This window comes from Pseudonaja textilis, chromosome 18 (genome assembly GCF_049901715.1).
Source record: "Pseudonaja textilis isolate UNSWEBS1 chromosome 18, rPseTex1.2, whole genome shotgun sequence".
Taxonomy (NCBI): domain Eukaryota; kingdom Metazoa; phylum Chordata; class Lepidosauria; order Squamata; family Elapidae; genus Pseudonaja; species Pseudonaja textilis.
The window spans coordinates 3847904-3866085 of record NC_142007.1 but is presented as its reverse complement, the minus strand read 5'-3'; the positions used below and the strand labels follow the sequence as shown (position 1 = coordinate 3866085).

The window sequence follows — 18182 nt, the reverse complement described above, 5'->3', positions numbered from 1 at the left end:
CACGCGTAATTCAGCGGTATAAAACTGAAATGTTTAATAACAATAGAAAATGAAGCGTCCCTTCCTTTCGCCCAAACGAAGCCGGAGGTAGAGACAAAGCATGGAGACTCAGCCCTTTACCCTCTCAACGAAAGGGCAGAGTATGCAAAGTTTGGCTGGTTGGTTCTCTTGGCCACAGTCACGATTCTCCCTGGGGTGGAGTGTGTTCATCCATACGTGCAAAACGGGGGTGGCCTTCTGCATGGACTTTGGGAGTTGAGCCTCAACAAAGCAGGTTGGCCAACCATTGAGCCACTTAGGGAGGCTGTGGAAGTGGGCACGTGAGTGTTTCGAGTCGACGTGGCCAAGATGGTGGACTCCCAAGTGTTCCCTGGAGTCGCATCGCGATGGCCCGTCAAACCCAACACGATCCTCAAGAACGGGCCAGGGAAGTCCACCCCTGTCTTCCCGATTCCTTCCAGAGGAGAACTAGGACTCTCATGGACTTTCTTCTCTTCCCCCTCTCCACAATGACCAGCCTCACCCATACGGACACGGACACCATGCACGCGCCCCCGGCAATCACTCCGTGAACTTGGTGAGGTCCAGCGCGGGAGGCGGGGTGGTGAGGTGGTAAGGCACGTAATTCGGCCGCGGGTAGCCCAACTTGTTGAGGCACTTCAAGTTCCCCGTCTTGACGATACACTGGACGGGCCAGAGGATGATGCAGAAGAGGATGATGATGAGGATAGAGAGCAGGACGACGCGTTTCCAGTCGTCGCATATCGAGCAGCGGGAGAGGCGCCCGATGAAGCCCTCGGTGGGGGTCTCGGGGACTTCTGGCTTGCTGGGGGCGATGTCGATGGTGACGCAGGTGTGGCCATTCTCGGGATCGGAGCACTGGCGGCAACACAACTTGGTGCCTTCCATCCAGAGGGCCTTCTCCTTCCGGAGCTCTGGTGGCAAGGTGGCCATCACCTCTCTGCACGTCTGGAGACCCGGCGCGCCCTCAAGCGGGATCTCGGTGAGCTGCCGGCAGAAGGGGCACGGGAGCTGGTCTTCCACGCGGTTGGGCGGCAAGGCGGCCGTCAGCCGGGCCAAACACTCCAAGCAGAAAGTGTGATGGCACTGGAGCACCTTGGGCGTCTTGAAGAGGTTGTCGTAGGTGTTGAAGCAGATGGAGCATTCGATCGGCGAGGTGGGCCGCTCCGTCGGGGAGCCCAGCCTGGTCTTCCCATCGACGGGCGAGCTCAATGGAGACCCCACGGGAGAACAGACGGCGGGCCTGTTTTCCACAGAGGGAGACGTGATGACGATCGGGTTGAGTGGGATGGGTCTCTCGTGGGCGTCCACCGGGATAGGACTTTGGGGAGTCGAAGGGGGAGATTCTGGCACTTCGGTGTGCCAGACCTGGGTTAAGCAGGACATAACGGTACCTGGGAGAAATAAGAAACCAGGATTAAGCCAACATGGAGTCATGCTACATCAGTATTTCTCAGTCAAACAACTTTTAAGTAGGGTGGACTTCCAACCTTCCAGAATTCTGTAAGTTGAAGTCCACCCTTCTTTAAAAGTTTCCAACGATGAGAAATACTGGTGTCAGGATTGTGGCAGTTACCCCCAGTTAAATCATGAGTCTCGAGCCAAACTTCCAAAGGATTTATTGGGAGTTAACATGTCCGGCACTGCCTGGGTGTAGCCGACTCTGAGACACACAATTCATTGTCACCCTTGACCCTGGTTTTCCCCCCAAACACCCCCTGGGAGTATTGTAATTCATATTCTCCAATGGGACACATCCATAGCCCAGAGTCATCAATCACGTTCTCCAGTTAGGATTTTGCGCTGCAGAAACTTCAGTCACCTCATTACTATCTTTGAAAAACTATTTATGGAATGCGCTTTCGATTTCCAAGCTGTCGCACTGCTCTTTCAAACCCCTTTCCCCCCCCACCTCCCTTTCCCTTGGTAACTCTTAAAAAGACCATCGAAATATGTTACGAGTCGACAATTGGTTTATTTCCTAAATCTTTCTAAGACCCTACCCCCTTTTCCTTCCCCAAATCTCCCTTAAACCAAAATCCACACGCCCAGAATAGCAACTCTTAGAAACAAAGGAACCCCCAACACTTGAGAACTCCCCTCCCTCCTCAAAAACTCCAGGAGGGAGCTGCATGCAAAGAGGAAAAATAAAATAAAATAAAATTCACACCTACCCCAGCCGGTGCTTCTCCTAAAATGAGAAGGCAGGAGTGTTGCTGTCTCCATGAAATCCACAAGGGATCTCGGGGTGGTCCCAGGAAGAGACCTCGTTTGCTGGGGGGGGTGGGGTGGGGGTGAGCAGCGTTGGCCAGCCGCACAGAAAGCCTAAGACAAACCAGAATAGGAGTCCATTTCAGGGTACGGAGATAGCGGATGCCAGCGTGGCTAAACTTCCACGCAATCTGCCCTTCCCTTTGCTGTGTTTTTAGGATAACGGTCTTCAAACTTGGCAACTTTAAGGCTTGTGGACTTCAACTCCCAGAATTCCTGAGTCCTAACATGACTGGAGGAGGAATTCTGGGAGTTGGAAGTCCCACAAGTCTTAAAGCTGTCAAGTTGGAAGACCCCTGGAATAGAATAGGAATAGAATTTGGAATAGGAATAGGAATAGGAATAGAGTAGAGTAGAATAGAATAGAGTAGAGTAGAGTAGAATAGAATAGAATAGAATAGAATAGAATAGAATAGAATAGAACAAGGGTCTTCAAGCTTGGCAACTTTTAAGACTTAAAGACTTCAACTCCCAGAATTCCTGAGCTAACATGGACTGGAGAAGGAATTCTGGGAGTTTTAAGTCCACAAGTCTTAAAGCTGTCAAGTTGGAAGACCCTTGCTTTAGGGGCTGAAGGAAAAAACGAGCTGCCAAAGGGGACGGAGATTCGAGATCTGCCTTAAATGAGGACTAATTTTTTTAATTCTCCCACGAAGAGATTTACATCCCCCCACCCCCAGGCCTGGGAAAAGCACCCCTGGGCCATTCTACAAGAGACCTGCCTTCCAAAAATATAAATAAATGTTATTTCCACCGTTGGCTTGCAAGCAAACACTCAGGCCCCCTGCGAAAAACGTTTTGAGATCTTCCTCCTAGCAAATGGGTCCCCTATTTTAACTTGGCTTTGTTGATTTTTTTTCTCCTCCACTTTTCAAACGTGATCTAGCAAAAAATGACAGAGGGGAATTTCCTGGTTCTCATAATCTCGGCATAATCTCACCTCAGGTCTGCTTTTATCTCATCCTAATAGGAAGTATTAAATCCCAAGCCAATTGCGCTAACCGCTTGGTTTTTATTTATGACGTGTTTAATTTCTCAGAACTTGGCACCTGTCTAAGGGACGTGCCTGCCCCACGTCAGGACAAAAGACGAATGCCGGGATTAAAAAAAAAAAAATCCTTATTTTTATTTTGGGATTCCTCCAACTGGTCCCTCCAAACCCCAGGAAATTCAGGGGCTGAGCTGGGAAGTCAACGCCGACAAACTTCTCTCAAGAAACTTTGAAGGCTCTGTCGGTTAGTTTTATAAGGTTATCAGGAATTGAACGTAACTCTTTTATTTTTAAAAAATGGGAAACGGCTACTTTATATAGAGAAAAAACTTCTAAGAACTTGAGAGGGGCAAATGCAGAGAAGGCAGAAGCCAAAATCTCGTGATCCGAAAAGCAGGGAAACACGCAAACAAACTTTGCAAGCTAGTGTGGACTTAAGCCCAAATTGGTGGCAAGATAATGGAGGTAACTCACGTTAATTTGTGCAGATGCTGCCCCCAAAACCAGTAAAACTGGTTTCTCAATCTGGCTGCTCTGCAGAATTTAAAGTCACCCTAAAGAAACGTGAGTCACCCCAGCCATTTCCCCAAAGATGTTGGGGCGATGTTTATTCAGATGGTGGAGTCATGCTAGGTTTTGCTAGGAAAATGCTTTCAGCATTGCTGTGGACTTCCAAAGTTTTTTCTTCAAAATGATCCGTGGAAGGAGAGGTATTTATTTATAAGGGGCAAAGCATGCTGGACTTGGGATGCCATCCAAAGTTTCCTAAAAGTTTTAGGGCTGAGCGGGGAGGATTGCTCCTGGATCCCATCTCAAAATCTCCCCCAAGCGGAGTTTGAATCAACTGGCCTTGGTTTGGGCCATCAGTTCCATCGGAGAGAAGGAGGCCCCTTTTCCGGATACTCCATTGCGACCCATCCCCCCTCCTTTCCTTTTTCCAAGAAGAGGTCTCCTTCTGCCTCCACCACCACCACCACCAACCATGGGGTCCTCCAGGGGCTCAAAGCTTCATCTATCCATCTTCGGATATTAAATCCACGCCTCTAAATTGATTCGAATCAAAACAACCGAGTTGGAAGGGACCTTGGAGGTCTTCTAGTCCAACCCCTGCTCAGGCAGGAAACCCTATCCCATTTCAGACAAAATGGTTGTCCAATCTCTTCTTAAAAGCCTCCAGTGTTGGAGCATCCACAACGTCTGGAAGCAAGTTAATTGTTCAAGCTGTCAGGAAATTTCTCCTTAGTTCTAGGTTGCTTCTCTCCTTGATGAGTTTCCACCCGTTGCTTCTTGTCCTGCCTTCAGGTGCTCTGGGGAATAGCTTGACTCCCTCTTCTTTGGGGCAGCCCCTCAAATATTGAAACACTGCTATCCTGTCACCCCTAGTCCTTTTTTCCATCAGACAAACCCAATCCCAGCCACCGTTCTTTATATGTTTTATCCTCCTGTCTCCTCATCCTCTTGATTTCTCTGCACTCTTTCCAGAGTCCCAACCTCCTTTTTTTTTTTTTACATTGCGGTGAGCCAAAATTTTTTTTAAAAAAGGATTTGCTTGCTTTTTTCCAAAATAAGTAAATAAATAAAAGCAGAACCTTTTCACTTGTTCCTAAAGCCCCAGAGATCCAGGTCTGCTACTGGCAGGTGCTGGCGTGCCTCTGCATGAATCCCCGTGCCTTCCCTTATCCGCATCCACTTTGAAGTCACTCAATTGCCATGCTTGGGAGGATGATTAAGTCCCCACGAGCCCAGCCCGGATGTTTGTCAGAAGCCCTTGTCTGGAGGTGGAGCCTTCAAACTATTTTAACACTCGAGGATTTTTTTTCCTTCGGAGAGAGGCGTCGCCTTTTTGCCTTGCAGCAAACGTGATCGAAACACGCGCCGAAGGTGGATTTAATCGCCTCCCAGCTATCCCGAGATTGTCATTCCACAGCCATGCTCAAAAAAGAATAATAATAATAATGCTCAGAGTGGTTGAAGTTTATCACCGTTGTTCAACCAGCCTCACATGCCTCTTCGCGTTTCATTCGAACGGCAGGCTGTCCTTGAGTTACGGATTTGGTCACTGGACCTTGGAGAGCTTGCTGTTTGCTAAGCGAGGCGGTCATTAAAATGAGTCAGGTCTGGTTTTTTGCAAACATTTTTGCTGTGCTCACAAAGCATATTTGGCTCCGGGATGCTACAACCATCATACATACACGTTGATTGCCAAACAACTGGATTTTGATCATGTAACCCAGGGGTCCCCAAACTTTGCAACCTAAAGATTTGTGGACTTCAACTCCCAGAATTCTCCAGCTAGTCCACAAGTCTTAAAGTTGCCAAGTTTGGAGACCGCTGGTGTAACCACAGAGAGGGTCATAAATGCAAGGACTGGCCTTAAGTTGCATTCCCCCCCCCCCAGCTGTATTATAATGATAGTCATTGAAAAAATGGGTGTCAGTCGAAGATTACCCACGCGGATTCTGTGCTGCAAAACTCCAGCTAGCCACTAGGGGGCTGAAAAGCATTCGAGATCCATATCTCTCTGCTGCCCCTATTGGTCATCTGGAGTTTTGCAGGCCATTAAAAAAAACGCAAACCGTTTGCTTTTACACAAACCCTGGATGTCTTATAACCAAGTTATCGATCAAATAGTGAATTCCTCCTGAAAAAGTCACAGGCATTAAGAAATAAAAATCCACTCATTAGGATCTAAGCCCAAGCGGGGACTCCCGAGGATAAAACTTGGGAGACAGATTTTGACAGGTTTTAGGCTACACAAGTTTATTAATCAGAGTTTTTTAAGATTTATGACCGAAAGGCACTTAACTTGAAGCAAGAATAATACGTAAAACAGAATATTCTGCGGAACAAATCAAAACATTTTTCGTTCTCATTCTCTATCCTTTGGTAAATTCCGCAGAAATTTGCGGAATTCCTCTTCCCACCTGCTCAAAGCCACTTTAAAAGCAAACTCACCTGTCCTTGAATTGGGAGGTCCTAGAAGCAGCACTGCATGTTTAAGCTCCTGGCTCTTTTTTTCTTTTGATTTTCCTTTTTTCCTTCAAAACAAGGAAAAAACCAGCTCCATTCTAAGACATGGGGAAACAGGAGATAATCCCTCATCCACCCCAAAACAGCACTGCTCACATCATCTGGGCTGAGAAAATCTTTTATAGCCTCTGCTCTTCCAGGTGACTGGATGGTTCTTACCTGTCTCAGCCAGGTGTGGCTGCTGGGCTTCGGATTGGCTGGCTCCCGAGGAAGGGGCGTGGCTTCTTATGTTGACAAACAGGACTGGGCTGGAGCAGCTCCTCGACAGCGCGAAAAATCCCAAGTAAATCTTAACTTCCAAAGATCAGAGAAATGAAGGCCAGGCAGGCAGCTGGCCTGATCCTGTTTGGAGCGGTTTAGATAAGATCCACCGTTGGTCAAGGAAACGTCCCAGGAATCGGTTTCAATCCAATCCAACCGAGCCCCTTTGGCTGTGATTTCTGCTCAGCCCGGAAATATATTTATTTTTCTTTCTAAAATTGTTCTTTCACACGCAAAAGAGAAGGAAGGAAACAGGGTGGTGGGGAGAGAGGAAAAACATGAAGGAAAGAGCTGGCTTGCTAGGATGACCGTGTCCTGCGAAAGTAAATTATTGGATAAGTAGTCCTTGGCTTACAGCCACAACAGAGCTCCAGATTCCTGTGAGACATTGGTCGGGTGAGTTTTGCTCCGTTTGCCGACCTTCCTTGCACCTGCCACTAAGTGAATCGCTGCCCTGGTTAAGTCAGTCACACGGTTGTTCAGTGAATCTGGGTTCACCCGTTGGCTCATCGGAAGGTTGCAAAAAGAGGATCCCGTGACCCCCGGGGGAAACACTGTGAGCGTCGTAAGCACGAACCAGCTGCCAAGCGTCGGAATTTTGATCCCGTGACCTGCAAATGGTCGTAAATGTGAAAAAGGGTCACAAGTTTTCAGTGCCGTTGTAACTTCGGTCACTTAACGAACGGTTGTAAGCTGAGGACCAGCTGCAGCTTGACACAGTCTGTTTCTGGGTTTTATTTATCGTGGCTTCCTGATCTAGCCTGCAAGTTGGTAGATTTCCTAGTGGCCTCCTCTCCATCTCCTAACTCTGCTCAGCATTATTAACCCAAGGGCCCTTATCTGAGATAATTTGATTATTGATTATTGATTTGTCCTATTCTCTGATCGTCCCCGGATCCTTTGGCAGGACAAACAGGCAACCCATGGATAACCTCCCTTGGATTTCCTGTGACTTCTATCAAAATCTCTCTTCACTTGCATCCGTTTCTTTGTAGCTGGAAAAAAAAGACATTTTTTTAAAAAAGTGGGGTCTGTTCCCCCTAAAGAGGCCCCAAATCCTGCCAGATCATCAAAGAAGCTCTTTGATTTAGGGCCTTGATGTTTTCCAGAGCCCCCCTGAAGGCATATCCATCTAGGGAGGAGGCATTGGGCTTTCCGAACAGCTGTTCGTACATCTGGGGAGGATATTCACCGAACCGAGCAGCCCCCATGAATTTTGTGTTCGTGATAACAGATAATCAGAGTTGGAAGGGACCTTATGGGTCATCTAGTCCAACCCCCTGCCCAAGCAGGGGACCCTACACCATTTTGGACAGATGGCAATCCAGTCTGTTCTTGGAAGCCTTCAGCGATGAAGCGCCCACATCTTCCAAAGGCAACTTCCGTTCCATTGAATATAGAACATCAGAGTGGAAAGGGACCTTGAAGGTCATCTAGTCCAACCCCCCCCCCTTTCAGGTGCCTTGGAATATAGCTTGACCCCTTCCTCCTCTCTCTGGCAGCCCCTCAAACCCCCATGAAACAGGAATGACCCGGGAGCATTTATTCCTTGCTTCCAGGACTCTCACATAGCTGGGAGGTGGGGGGAATAAAATCTGAATTCTCTTATGCAGGGCTCCTCTCCATGGTACTGGGGTGTCCCTGTCACCATCATCTGGACTTCGGGGCTCAGGATGATGGGCATTGCCATCTCAGACCACGCTGCTTTGTAGATTTCATTTTCTTTCTTTCTTTTTTTTTTTAACTGCCAGAGAGTTTCAGGAAGCCTCCCGTTCCCAGAATCCCCTCCAGCTTGGAGAAGAGGATTCTGGGAGAGCCACACCTCCTTCGCCTCCCAGCGTTCTCTACCGCCGTGAGGCTTCTGGGAGTTGAAGACCCCGCTCCCCACCCCTCTGGGAGGGGAGCCCATTTTAAAGGAAGAGGCAAGCGGCGAACCAGTTTCCAACAAGCCGACCGATTTTGAGATGGCGAAGCGTTGAGTCAGCATTTCTGCCGGCAAAGTCACTACAACCCCGGCAAAGCTCCCTTTTTTTAAAAAAAATAAATAAATTGCCTTCGTCTTTGGCTGCGCTCCTGCTGCCATTACGATTATGTAAGAATTACCGGGCGCCGGCTCGGCAGGCACAAGGCCGATGAAGTCATGCCAAACCTTCGCTGCTTAAGGGATGAGTCACCGCCCCCGCCCCCCCCACACACACCTCATTTCCCAATTTTAGGAATAGCAAGCATTCTCCCGGGGTGGATGTCAGCTCTTTTTCCCAGGCGATTAAAAGTCAGCCGATGATGACCGGCTCCCGGATGAACGGAGGAACAGGACGCTGCAACCACTAAGCAAAAAAAAGACTTTGCAGTTGAAGGCCCCGGTTGAATTTCTGCCTGGCCAGTGTTTAAAGGATTGGCCTGGGCCAAGCTTGAAATGTTGGAGCACTTCGTCGGGTCTCCCAAAGGTGCTTTTTTTTTCAAAAGCCACCTTTTTTTTTTTTTTTTTGGTCCATGAAGTGGTTTCGCTTCTCATCCGAGAAGCTTCATTCTGTTCTGGATGCTTTTTCCGATGAGAAGCGGAAATGTTTTCAAGGGGAGAAGGAAAAAGAACCCGAGAGAAAGCCCAGTTGTCTTTTTAAAAAGCCCTTTTGGGACAACCATGACAGAGGTGGCCTTCAGCCGGTTCTGACCAGTTCTGGAGAACCGGTAGCAGAAATTTCGAGTAGTTCAGAGAACCGGCCAATCCCGCCTCTGACTGGCCCCGCCAACCCCATCTCTTCTCTGCCTCCCATCGAGTCCCAGCTGATCGGCTGGGTCTCCTTGGGTTGCCCTGCACAGGAGAAGGGAGCTGGAAAGCAGGTTAGTGGGATGGGGATTCTGCAGTATCCTTCCCCTGCCACGCCCGCCACGCCACACCCACCAAGCCACGCCCACAGAACCAGTAGTAAGCAGTTTTGAATCCCACCACTGAACCATGACCTGGATGACGGAGAATCTCCACAGACTTTGCTGTGTGTATTTCCAACCAAGCCGGCTTTCTGTCTAGCGCAGTGGTGGCCATAGGTTCGCCATCCCGGGTCTAGGGATTTTGCAAGGGCCTTCTCCGTGGTGGCTCCCTAGAATATCATCTCCACAGAGATGAGATTGGTCCCCACTTAGAGACTCTTTTGTAAAGCCATGAAGACCTGGTCCTGCCCAAGGGCCTGAGGAACCCAGAGTAGAACAGAGCCCATAAAGAGGCTTGTTCGATTGTGTCACTAAGAGGGTGGGAGGTTCTTGGTTTTTTTTAATTGGGTTTTTTATTAGTTGTAAGCCATTACAGGGTCGCTGAAAGTAAGTGGGGTGGCCGAATAAATCTTGTAAATAAATTAAAACCTAACTTTCCCTCCAATCGGTGTCTAGAATTTGGACAATCCATGCCCCACGAAAGAGTCATCCTCCTCCCTGGAGGTTTTTAAGAAGAGATTGGACAACCATTTTGTCTGAAATGGGATAGGGTTTCCTGCCTGAGCAGGGGTTGGACTAGAAGACCTCCAAGGTCCCTTTCAACTCTGTCCTTCTGCGCTTTGTACATTTGAATAAGGCCAGTTGGGGAGGGGGAGAAACAGACCGCAGGGAGGATTCCTTTGGCCCTCGTTTGATTTGTCTAGTTTCACATTCCTGCACTCCAAAGGTCCTTTTTATCTTGGGATTCAGCCCCCAAGGGCTGGCCCGAGGCTAAGCAGTCAAGGCTGTGTGGGCCTTCCTAAACCCAGAGGCCCTTCCACGGTGAGGCTTCATGACCAGAATTTGGGGATGAGGGAAGCAATAAATTGGAGGTGAACCTATTTGGCTGGAACCACAAAGAATGTACTTTTTATCTGTCTCCCTGCCACATTCTTTGCTAATCGGACATAAGGAGGAGGAGGAGAAAAAAAACAAACAACTTTTGACATGCCCAGAGGCCAGATTTTACAGCAGATGGCTTTTTTTTTGCTCTAGGCAAGATTTAAATCAAAACCCTTCTCGGCTGGCCTGCATTCAGCTCCCACCCAGCCTCCGATTCGGATCAAAACCAGGGACTTGGGTGCAGGATCAACCGATCCGGCCAGCCCATTGAGATAGTCTGGCCGATTCAAACTTGTAATCCAAGATCAAAGGGAAACTTGGCCTGCCTCCCCGTTGCCTTTTGAACACAGCTCCGAAAAGGATGCGCGTGGAGAGGCCCGGTGCCAACTCAGGAGCGCATGAGTCCCGGACATGCTAATTGCTTTCTGAACTATGGAGGGAATGCGCATCAGATGGGGAGAGAGAGAGAGAGAGAGAGAGAGTAACCCTTGTGATCGCCCGACGCATCCGTGAGCAACCAACCGCTGACACCGGTCCTGCTTTAATAACCCAGAATTAGTCAGCCGAGCTCATTAGGCAAGGAAGGAAGGAGAAGGCAAGCCTCTCTTGTGCTCCTTTCTGGAGATGCAAGCAGGGGCTTTCAGGGATGGGGGCAGAGACGGTTTGCGCTCAGCTTCAAACAGGGTGAGCTCGTTCTGGTCCCAAAACTTGCAAACATCGTCCCTGTTTGAGGCTGGGAAGGCAAGACATGGATTTATCAGGTATCCTGAAATGGGCTTTATACAGTAACAGAATAATATTTCACTTATATCTTTTATGTACACTGAGAGCTTATGCACGGAAGACAAATTCCTTGCGTGCCCAATCACGCGGCCAAGAAAGAATTCTATCTATTATCTATCTATCTATCTATCTATCTATCTATCTATCTATCTATCTATCTCTATCTATGTTTCTATCTATGTATCTTATCTATCTTATCATCTATCTATCTATCTATCTATCTATCTATCTATTTCTATCTATCTATCTTTCTATCTATCTATCTATTTCTATCTATGTTTCTATCTATGTATCTTATCTATGTATCTATCATCTATTATTTATCATCTATATATCTAATTATGTATATGTATCATCCTATCTATCTACAGGTATCTACCTACCTATCAATCATCTATCTATATATCTCTATCTCTATTTAATTATGTATCAATGTATCATCCATCTACCTACCTACCTACCAGTATCTACAGCAATCTAGCTACCTACCTATCCATCATCTATCTACCTGTATGTATGTACCTATGAATCTATCCATCCATCATTTATCATCTATATATCTCTATCTTGATCTAATTATCTATCTATCTATCTATCTATCTATCTATCTATCTATCTATCTATCTATCTATCTATCTATCTATGAATAAGGATAACTATAATAAAATATGGTTAAGGAAAACAAGCATATGTTCCTAAGCCTGCATAGAAAATCTAAAACCTAGAAGGGAAATCTTTTTTTTTTTTAATTCAGTCAGGAATAATATTGCTCCAAATAAGGTCGAGATAATAAATTAAGGAAAAATTCATATCGGAGGATCAGTGCTCAGTCGGTTTGATAAGGGACTCAGTGTTGTGGGAATGTCCCGGAGCTGCCTCTCTCCAGCCACGTCTATTGCCCTAAGGCTGTTTTCCCTGCATCGCCAAAGGGGTGATGGGGGTTGGACTAGATGTCCTTGGAGATGCCCTTTGAGATTCCATCTGGCAAATTCTCTTTTCCAGGTGGGGTCATCTGGATCCTAGAAAGCTTGTTTTGTTTCCTCCTCCCTTTTTATTTTTTATTTTATAAGCCACGGCAAACTCCTTTATTGGTCTTTCCACATACTTGCTGCTGGGTGCAGATGTCACTTGCATAGGAGGGAGGGAAGATTTACTGCCGTCTTTAAAAGTGGAGGCTTGTTCTTTTGGCCAGGAGGCCTGGCTGAAGAGAGAGATAAGGGCGCTCTCCTTCCTTAATGATTTCTGCTGAAGTTTAAACCAGGTAAATGAAATTAAATAAAGGAAAAACCGGTCGTTTCTGGCAGACAAAAGCACACATGCACCAGACACATGTTGGGGCAGTCGAATCGGGTTTCGCCTGGCTGCAAACAGGGAAGAGAAATTTATTGACAAGAGCCAACCCAATCTAGACCGGTCAAAATTGCCCCTTGGGCAATAAAAATAAAATAAATTGGCTGGATAGGGTTAGGAATCGAACACGTCACCCGGAAGGGTAATTTATTGATTCCCAGATAAATAGATAGTGAAGCACAAGCGCCAATTACAGGGAGTCCTTGACTTACGACCACAGTGGAGCCCAAATTGTCGGTTGCTTAAACAAAGACGATTGTTAAGAGAACGTTGCGCCGCGCTGTGCCCGTTCTTGCCGCCATTGTTCAAGTCAAATCGCTGCTGTTGTTAACTTAATAACACGGATGTTAAGGGAACCTGTTGACTTTGCTCGTCAGAAGGTCATAAAAGAGGACGGTGTGATCCTGGGAATGAGAAGTGGGGGAGAGAAAGAGGGAGAAAGGGAGAAAAAGAGAGAGAGAAAGGGGGGAGAGGAAAGAGAAAGGGAGAGAAAGAGAAAGGGAGAGAGGGAGGGAAAGAGAGAGAAAGGGGGAGAGAGAGAGAAATGGAGAGAGAAAGAGTGGAGAGAGAGAAAGGGGGAGAGAAAGAAAAGGGAGAGAAAGAAAGGAGGAGAGAGGGAGAGAAAAAGGAGAGAAAGGGAGAGAGAGAGAAAAGGAGGACAGAGAAAGGGAGAGAGAAAGAAAGGGAGAGAGAAAGGGAGGGAGGGAGAGAGAGAGAGAGAAGCTTCAAAAGGAAGATTTTTTTTTTCCCCACGGGGAAAGAAACCTCCTTTTGCACTCTCCCTCTTTCTCTTCTCTTTTTCTCCCTCCTTCCCTCCCCCTCTCTCTTCCTCTCTGTCCCACTCCCTCTTTCTTTCTCCCTCTTTCACTCCCTCTCTCTTCTTCTCTTTCTCCACCGTCCTAAATGTGAATCCATGATCAAGTGTCTGAATCTTGCTCACCTGACCTGACCACGGGGATGCCAAACAAACAGTCGTAAGTGTGAAAAGGTGTCAGTTTTTTTTCACACGAAGTCACTTTTTTCCCCCCAGTATCCTTGGGACTTTGGATGGTCGCTTAAGCGAACAGTTGTAAGTCGAGGATGCTTCCTGCATTTTTAGCAACTGTATCTCACGCTCCTAGCTCGCCGGAGCCACAATGAGGAATAGGGAAGGGTTGTTTTGGATTTTTTTTCCCTTTTGCAAATCGTTAAAAAATAAGCAATAAAAATCAGGAGCTCATCATTTCCATCGATCGGATTTTCTGGTCCCCACAGGGACATAAATATTTCAAAGCATCACAAGGAAGAACTGGAGCTATTCGAAATGGAAGCGTCTTTTTTATTTTTTTACGCCTTTTTTTTAAAGCCTTAATTCCTCTCTGGCTGAAACAAGCTGGATGCTAATTAAAAGATTTTTCTGCAATAATTGAAAAACGCAATCCATTCTCCCCCCCCACTCCAGTCTTTTAATAGTAATAGGAAGCCGGTGCTCAACACAAAGGGCCCGATTTTTCTATCCTTCCGACTTCGACTTCCTGTCCCAAAAGATGGAGAGTTTAAAAATTGTGGCGTCTCGCTATTTTGCAATGGCAATGAAAGATAAGCCGTGGTTCTGGGCTTTTCATGTTTCTCCTCCCACAGGAGGCAAAATCTTTCTTCTCCATTATCCTCTCTCCGAAGAGACTATCTGCCATGTTTTCCCGAAAATAAGACCCTGTCTTATATATATTTTTTGCCACCAAAAAAGGCATCATTGGGTCTTATTTTGGGGGGATGTCATCCACTGACTAACCTCGCTTGCGCGCATCGCCTCTCCCTGGCCTCCTTTTCGCTTCAGGAACTTCTTTTGCAGCCAGCAAGACTTTTCTGAAGGCCTCTGCAGCTGATAACAGAGCTCTGGATCGATCCAGAGCTTTGTTACCAGGTACAGAGGCCTTCAGGAAAGCCTTGTTAGCCTTGCCGGCTGCAGAAGAAACGGGCCTGCAAGGCAGGTGTCGGGGTGTGCGAGGCTTGGCTACAACTGTCCAAAGGTAAGTATCTCCACCACCCTGCATCCCCACCCTAACTTAATTTTTTACCTGTCCACCCTGGGTTGGGCGGGATCTTAATTAGGGCTTATTTTGGGGGGGTAGGGCTTATATTGGGTGCACGTGTCAAAATCAAGTAGGACTTACTTTCGAGGTAGATTGTATTTTGGGGGAAACAGGGTATCTCCATGGTCTCGGTGATGGAGACAACCTTAGAAAGACCAAAGAAAAGATTTCCTTCTATACTATCTTTATGCATTCTGGTTTCCCATATTCCTAGCAGGAGCTTTTGCTACCTAGCCATTATTAAAATAATGTCCTTTCTTGGAGGGAGGGAGAGAGAGAGAGAGAGAGAGAGAGAGAGAGAGAGAGGCTGATCCTGTTGAGTGGAGACAGCGATTAAATAAATAAATAAATAAAGTTGTAAGCGCAGCATCGTTCAGTTACAGAACTAGCTGTCAAAGCGAGCGTGAAATGCTCTAATTATCTTCGGCAAAAACAAAGTTGGGTAAAACTGTTAGTAGCTCATGTAAGGAAGGATTTCAGGTGTCTCCCCTGCCTTTAAGTGAAGTCCCCTTCAAGTCAGCTCCTGATGGCTTGAAAGAGATATCATTTAGATTTTTCTCACTGGGTGGGTGTAATTTGTCAACCCTGAGTTGGTTGGCTGCTTTTGAGCCAAGCGAATTTACCATGCCACCAATCCCTGCATGTGGAAATCTAGCAAACCAGGGCTAGGCTAGGCTCAAAATCACATCCCTTAAATTATTTGTGTTCTTTCTGTCCTTTAATTTTATATCCCCATCATCATCAACATCTCTCTCTCTCTCTCTCTCTCTCTCTCTCTCTCTACTCCTGGAGGAGTAAGCCAAACGCATCAAAGCGCCGTGCACAAATAGAAAGCAAAAATTGTTAATTTCTTATATAATAAGCAAAACATCAAAAAAAAAAGTGTGTGTGGGGGGAAATGGACCTCCTTAGCCCTGGGGAATTGATGGACTGGAGAGTGGAGGGTATGGAATGGAGTTCTCTGGGAAAGGGCAAGGCTGGCTGATGGTTGGAAATGTCAGCATCCCTATTGTTTGTTTAATCAAAAAGTGAAATATGCAAACTTAATATATGTCCTTTTTTCTTTTTCTTTTTAAATTAGGACAGGCAAGAAGAAAAGGAGCCAGCAAAGGCTGCAATCTCCCAGCAAAACAGAAGACGCATCACCGGGGGTCAAACCAAACCACAAAATTTTCTTCCGCTAATCCAGCTTTCAGAACAAAACAAAACGAAACTTTTCAGTTTGTTCCCCTTCTCTCCGTTCCTTCGGCAGTCCGTTGCCAAAACGGAAGGATCCCAGATGGAAAAAAAGGGCTAGGAAGTTTGTGGAGCTGGTTGCGTAGACACACCGACTGTTTATAAATCCATCTTAACACACCCCATGACTTGGCAGAAGCGACTTCCATTCCTTCCCGACGGCCACCGTCATTCCTCCTTCGCTCCCGAATCCAGTGGCAAAGGTTCAACCAAGGCAATGCACCATCCTCTCTATCTTTCTGAACGATTTTCCTTGAGGAGAGAGAAATCCTAGATGGTTATAACCTTGTTGCAAGTAATTTGGAACAGCAGCTATCTGGAAGCAAAGCCAGGATAACAAAAAACAAAACAAAATTATATTTTATTTTGCTTGAAGTATTTATTCTTGGCTAGTTATATACGGAAGTGGAGTTTAATTGGTCCAGGGGGACTGTCCATTCCTGCTACAGTTAAATACACTCTTTAGTTGTTAAGACTTTATTTATATATAGGCACATTATATACTGTCTACGTAGGCATCGCTCTTCCTGGTTTTCTTGGTGAATTGATGATTCTTCCATTTCTACACCTGTGGAGATTTTAGAAGACTCTACAAGGAATTGTGCCCCTCCAAATGCGAATTGATCTTGGCGTTTTCTCAAAACCTTAGGAAGCCGCAGATTGGCTGGACTTTATTGGAGTCATATGCTGTAGTATCAAATAATGCAACCAACGTGCCCATTTTGCGCCCCTGCCGCTTCAGTTTTGGGGTTCGGCCTCAATTGCATCAAACAAGCACCTTTAGCAGAGGGGGGTGGGGGGTCTTTCAAAAAAGGCCCCGGTTTTCCCATCAATACCGAACGTGGCTAGGAGATACTATCAAGAGTGACGATGTTGGGTTAACGCAGTGCTTCTCAACTTATTTAAAGTTGCGTGGACTTCCACTCGGAGAATTCCCCAGGCAGGACGCTTTTATAGAAAAGTTGGGCCAGGTGAATTGCTTGCAATATCCAAGCCAGGTAAGCTAGGTTGGAATCTAGGAAAAAAAAAACAGGTCTGTGAATGGCGAGGGGGAGGGCAGCTCAAAGGAGGCCAAGGGCCCATTTCAGAATCAGAATAGAGCTGGAAGGGACTTTGGAGGTCTTCTAGTCCAGCCCCATGCTCAAGCCGGAGATCTTCTACCATTTCATTTGGAGGGGTTCAGCCAAGGGGCTAAAGGCCACTAAACAAAACAGTTGTAAATCGAAGAATACCCGTAATTCGTGTTTTGCTTTAGATTTAGAAGACCAGGCTCCCTCTAGGGGCCAGGAGGAGTATGGAAATTTCTATCGCCTTCATTTGGTGCCCTCAAGCTCAGAAAACTTAACAGGTAACAGATCATCAGAGTTGGAAGGGACTTTGTAGGTCATCTAGTCCAACCCTCCACCCAAGCAGGAGACCCTACACCATTTCTGACAGATGGCAGTCCAATCTCTTCTTGAAGGTCTCAAGTGATGAAGCTCCCACAACTTCCGAAGGCAACTTCTGTTCCATGGGTTGATTGTTCTCACTGTCAGAAAGTTTCTCCTTATTTCCAGATTGAATCTCTCCTTGTTCAGTTTCCACCTATTATTCCATGTCTGGCCTTCAGGTGCTTTGGAAAATAGCTTGACCCCTTCCTCCTCTCTGTGGCAGCCCCTCAAATATTGGAAGACTGCTATCCTGTCTCCCCTGGTCCTTCTCTTCCCTAAACTAGCCAGGCCCAGTTCCTGTAAACTTGATTTATGCAGGAAGAGGGAAGCAGTTTTGAGAAAGCCGAAATCGCTTCCTTCAGACAGCAGAGGGAAGGATAGCCCACAACCAACGGCCTCAATAATAATAATAATAATAATAATAATAATAATAAATCATGATATTCTGCTTTTATTAGAAATAGAATAACAGAGTTGGAAGGAACCTTGGAGGTCTTCTAGTCCAACCCCCTGCTTTAAGCAAGAAATCCTACACCACTTCAGATAAACGGTTGCCAATCTCTTCTTAAAAACTTCCAGTGTTGGAGCCTTCACAACTTCTGGAGGCAAATTGTTCCATTGATTAATTGTTCTCCCTGTCAGGAAATTCCTCCTTAGTTCTAAAATCGCTTCTCTCCTTGATTAGTTTCCATCCGTTTATTGCTTCCTGTCCTGCCTTCTCAGGTGCTTTGGAGAATAGCTTGACTCCCTCTTCTTTGGGACAGCCCCTGAGATATTGGGACACTGCTATCCTGTCTCCCCTAGTCCTTCTTTTCATTAAACTAGACATACCCAGTTCCTGCAATCGTTTTTTATATGTTTTAGCCTTCAGTCCCCTAATCCTCTTTGTGGCTCTTCTCTACACTCTTTCTAGAGTCTCAACCTTTT

General features: G+C 46.5%; 1 protein-coding gene across 1 annotated transcript; it reads right to left on the bottom strand.

Moving 5' to 3' along the window:
- Positions 1-6407, bottom strand: RNF223 (ring finger protein 223). The gene is made up of 3 exons (XM_026715716.2): positions 6239-6407; positions 2196-2346; positions 1-1415 (listed from the first exon to the last, which is right to left on the bottom strand). Exons 2-3 carry the CDS (start codon positions 2245-2247, stop codon positions 562-564), a joined length of 906 nt encoding a protein of 301 aa, XP_026571501.1. The 5' UTR covers positions 2248-2346; positions 6239-6407; the 3' UTR covers positions 1-561.
- Between the last annotated feature and the right edge of the window lie 11775 nt (positions 6408-18182).